The 3,862-nt window shown below is 32.0% G+C and overlaps 1 protein-coding gene across 1 annotated transcript; it reads left to right on the forward strand.

Moving 5' to 3' along the window:
- The first annotated feature begins 611 nt into the window (after window positions 1-611).
- LOC109818661 (aquaporin PIP1-2) lies at window positions 612-3,862 on the forward strand. Its single transcript, XM_020384191.3, has 4 exons — window positions 612-1,127; window positions 1,987-2,282; window positions 2,422-2,562; window positions 3,514-3,862. The coding sequence occupies exons 1-4, from the start codon at window positions 794-796 to the stop codon at window positions 3,604-3,606; spliced, it is 864 nt and encodes a 287-aa protein (XP_020239780.1). The 5' UTR covers window positions 612-793; the 3' UTR covers window positions 3,607-3,862.

Consider the following 3,862-nt stretch of genomic DNA (forward strand, 5'->3'; position numbering starts at 1 on the left):
TGATAGGAAGACTTACAAAAGGGACACCAGGAACGACACAAGAGGTAACAACCTGAGTGGTTGAGTGGAAAAAAGGGTTCTATACAAGGGCATTAACTGATTGGTGGAAAACAAATGAGAGTGAATGCCAACTACTCTTATCTTAACGGCGGATTCGGGATTCATGGTTTTGCTTTGCAATGTTGGGTCAAATTTACTTTTAAGTAAGATAGTAAGATTTTATTTGATTAGTAGATAATTTGGTTAGTTAATCTAAATTACCCCTAACCAATACCTTGTAATTAATATGGGATTATGGCACCTCCAGTGCCACAATATAATTTTATTTGGCCATTTTAAAAAAAAAATCTTTTTATTATTTCATTTATTATTATAAAAAATATATATATTATTAATGATAGAAATTAGAAATAAACATTAAAATAATATTTTACAAATTTTTGTACAATTTTTATTACATGTGGTCTTCCTCTTGCTATAATACATAAAGTGCACTTTCCCATGGTTTCGAAAGAGAAGCGAAGTTCTCAATAAGGCCCCTTTTTGTCCTTGGTCGGTGGAGTGTCACGCTAATGCACAGTTTCATCATGTTGCTGTTTTCGATTTTCCTTGCAAGTCACCCACGGCATTAATCCCACTATAGAAAACCCCAACCTATTGCCCCAACCTCACGCTACAAATACCCTTCCACACTCCACCACTCGTGAATACCATCTCATTGCATTCGATCACATCCAACCCCACTTCCCAAAAAGCCTTAACCAAAGGTTCCCTTCTATAGCTGCACCAAAAAATGGAGGGTAGAGAAGAGGATGTGAGAGTTGGAGCCAACAGGTACGGAGAGAGGCAACCCATAGGAACCGCTGCACAGGGCCAACATGCCAAAGACTACAGAGAGCCACCCTCTGCGCCCTTCTTCGAGCCTCGCGAGTTTTCATCGTGGTCTTTCTATAGGGCTGGCATAGCAGAGTTTGTGGCCACCTTCTTGTTCCTTTACATCACGGTTTTAACTGTCATGGGTGTCGCCAAATCCAAGACCAAGTGTTCCACCGTTGGTGTCCAAGGCATCGCTTGGGCTTTTGGCGGCATGATCTTTGCTCTTGTTTATTGCACTGCTGGCATCTCAGGTAAATTTAATGTTGTCTTGTTTTTTTATAACATGTTCTAGTTGATCATTTTTGGAAAGTAATATTTGTTATTAATGAGAAAATTGATTGTTGCTATAACCGTTGTCAGCTACTAAGATTACTCGTTTGACTCTTTAATTAATTGTTCTCTCTTGAGGAGTCGGATTGAGTTATATGATGAAATTCAAGGGCTAAGTGAAATAGCTATACATAGGTACAAAAGTCTACACATTTTTTAGAGTTGTGTTGAGTAAAATACATAAAGTAGTCAAAATTCTATATTTATTTTTCTTTGAATAAATATTAAATAGGTAAAATTTTATCAATGTTTTTAAAATGTCTAAAACGGAATAAACCAAAAACTTGTCATGATTTCATGTATGTGAAATTTAACATGAAGGCATACCTTTTCATATACCAAGAGATCAATAAGAGTTGTAAATTGTGATGTTTTCAAAAAGGGATCTATCTCAATTACTATTGAGCATGATACGTGTGAGTTGTTATAAATTTTTAAGTATTAAATTTGATTTTCACAATAGACAAAAAGAAAATTGTAACGTGAATTCAATTACGAGTACAACAACAAAGCCTTATCCTATTGACACATGCTCACATAGATCATAAGACTCACATTAATCATATACGACACTATTTCACTCAGTTAAAAGCTAAAGTTTTAAGTATAATACTAATCATAAGATCTTATTTAACGACTTCTTGTGTATCTTTTAGTCTCATCTTCTTCCTCTTTACACGACTAAATTACATGTGTGCCTATCCAGAAAATACTATGGACAATGGAGTAATCTCCCTAAACTCATTTCCTAATATAGTTTGTGTGAATTTGCTAATGCAGGGGGTCATATTAACCCAGCAGTGACGTTTGGACTATTCTTGGCACGTAAGCTCTCTCTGACAAGGGCAATTTTCTACATAATTATGCAGTGCTTGGGTGCTATTTGTGGGGCCGCTGTAGTTAAGGGGTTCCAGCCACACCAGTATGAGAGGCTTGGTGGTGGTGCAAACACACTCAGTAAAGGGTACACCAAAGGTGATGGCCTTGGAGCAGAGATTGTTGGCACATTTGTGCTTGTTTACACTGTCTTCTCTGCCACTGATGCCAAAAGAAATGCTAGAGATTCCCATGTTCCAGTAAGCACAATGTTTTTGTTTTCCTTCTTAATATGCACCTTCTCAATTCATCAAGTTATATCATATTATTCTATTGATGAGCTATAATATAAGTTGTGTTATGATAATAAATCTAATCATATAAATCTGAATGGATCAGATTTTGGCACCACTACCTATTGGTTTTGCTGTATTTCTGGTGCATTTGGCTACAATTCCTATCACAGGTACAGGTATCAACCCTGCTAGAAGTCTAGGTGCAGCCATTGTATACAACAAGGACCAAGCTTGGGATGACCATGTGAGTCTTCTTCACTCTTAACTTTGTTTAGGTTTTCTCTTCCTTTTCTTTTTCTTAATTTCCTTTATGGTGTTTGAATGAAAAATTTAAAAAATTTAAAGAATTTGAAAGTTTTAAAATTTAAATTACTTTGATTTCAATTTTCATCATTTTTAAGATGTTTTATTTAAATAAATCAATTCAAATTTTTAAATTTTTAGTTTAAATATGATAATTTTATTTCTATAATAGATAAAATTAATTTTAAATATATATATTAAGATTAAATTTTATAAAAATAAATATTAATCTATTTTAAATTATTTAATAGTTTTAAAAATTAATTAGAGATAACAATTAACAACTTAAGAATTATTTTTTGAATATTCAATAATAAAAAATTATTAATATTTTTTATGTTGATATTTAAAAAGAGGTGAAAGAGGTAAGAGGAAAAAGAGAAGAGATGACAAAATGAAAACAGGGAGAGACGAAGAGAAAAGAGAAATAGAGGTGTGAGAGAGAGAGGGGAAAGAGAGAGAGAGAAAGAAAAGAAATAGGGAGAGAGAGAAGAGAAGGGAAAGGAGAAAAAATATAGAATATGAGTATGAAGGATAAAATAGAGAGAGAAAAAATATAAAAGATAAAAAAAAATAAGAAAAAGAGACAAAAAATATAAATTAAATAAAAATTTTAAAATTTTACCTTTTTAAGGAGAATTTAAAATTTTATTATTTTATAGAATTTTATAAATATTTGAATTTCAAACTTTTTGTAAATTTTTTGTTTAAATAAGATATTTTACCTCAAAATATTTAAAATTTTATAAAATTATTTCATTTAAATTTTTATCCAAAAATACTGTTATATTCATATATTTTATCTATAGCTCTAGTAAGATAGAATACACTGATTATTCATAAGAGAAAAATAAAAGTTTATAATTTCGCACAATACATTATTGCGGTGCAGTGGATTTTTTGGGTAGGGCCTTTCATTGGGGCAGCACTTGCAGCTCTGTACCATCAAGTAGTGATTAGGGCCATTCCCTTCTCGTCGAAGTGATGCAACATTTATGATGACTTTGAATCAATGCCTGAAAAATAAAGTAGAAACTAATTGAGTCCAAGCCAGGATTCCCATGTAAAAGATGTTCCTATCACTTCTGCTAATGATTTTCCATTACTATTATTAATTTATATATAATTTACCCGTTATGTATTTGGAGATGCAATCCAACTTCATTAATTACCGAAATAGTATGGTATATGCATGGTTTATTTTTCTTTATTAAATAACAGATATATTTGCTAGAGTATAA

The sequence above is a fragment of the Cajanus cajan genome, chromosome 3 (assembly GCF_000230855.2).
Source record: "Cajanus cajan strain Asha chromosome 3, NIPB_CcT2T_4, whole genome shotgun sequence".
NCBI classification, from domain to species: Eukaryota; Viridiplantae; Streptophyta; class Magnoliopsida; order Fabales; family Fabaceae; genus Cajanus; species Cajanus cajan.

What these genes read in the sequence shown, in the direction of transcription:
- LOC109818661 (XM_020384191.3), top strand. Translation starts at nt 794, where the DNA reads ATGGAGGGTAGAGAAGAGGATGTGAGAGTTGGAGCCAACAGGTACGGA. An exon ending in TTGCACTGCTGGCATCTCAG is followed by an intron (nt 1,128 to 1,986) that starts GTAAATTTAATG and finishes TTGCTAATGCAG; the next exon opens with GGGGTCATATTAACCCAGCA. An exon ending in CTAGAGATTCCCATGTTCCA is followed by an intron (nt 2,283 to 2,421) that starts GTAAGCACAATG and finishes TGAATGGATCAG; the next exon opens with ATTTTGGCACCACTACCTAT.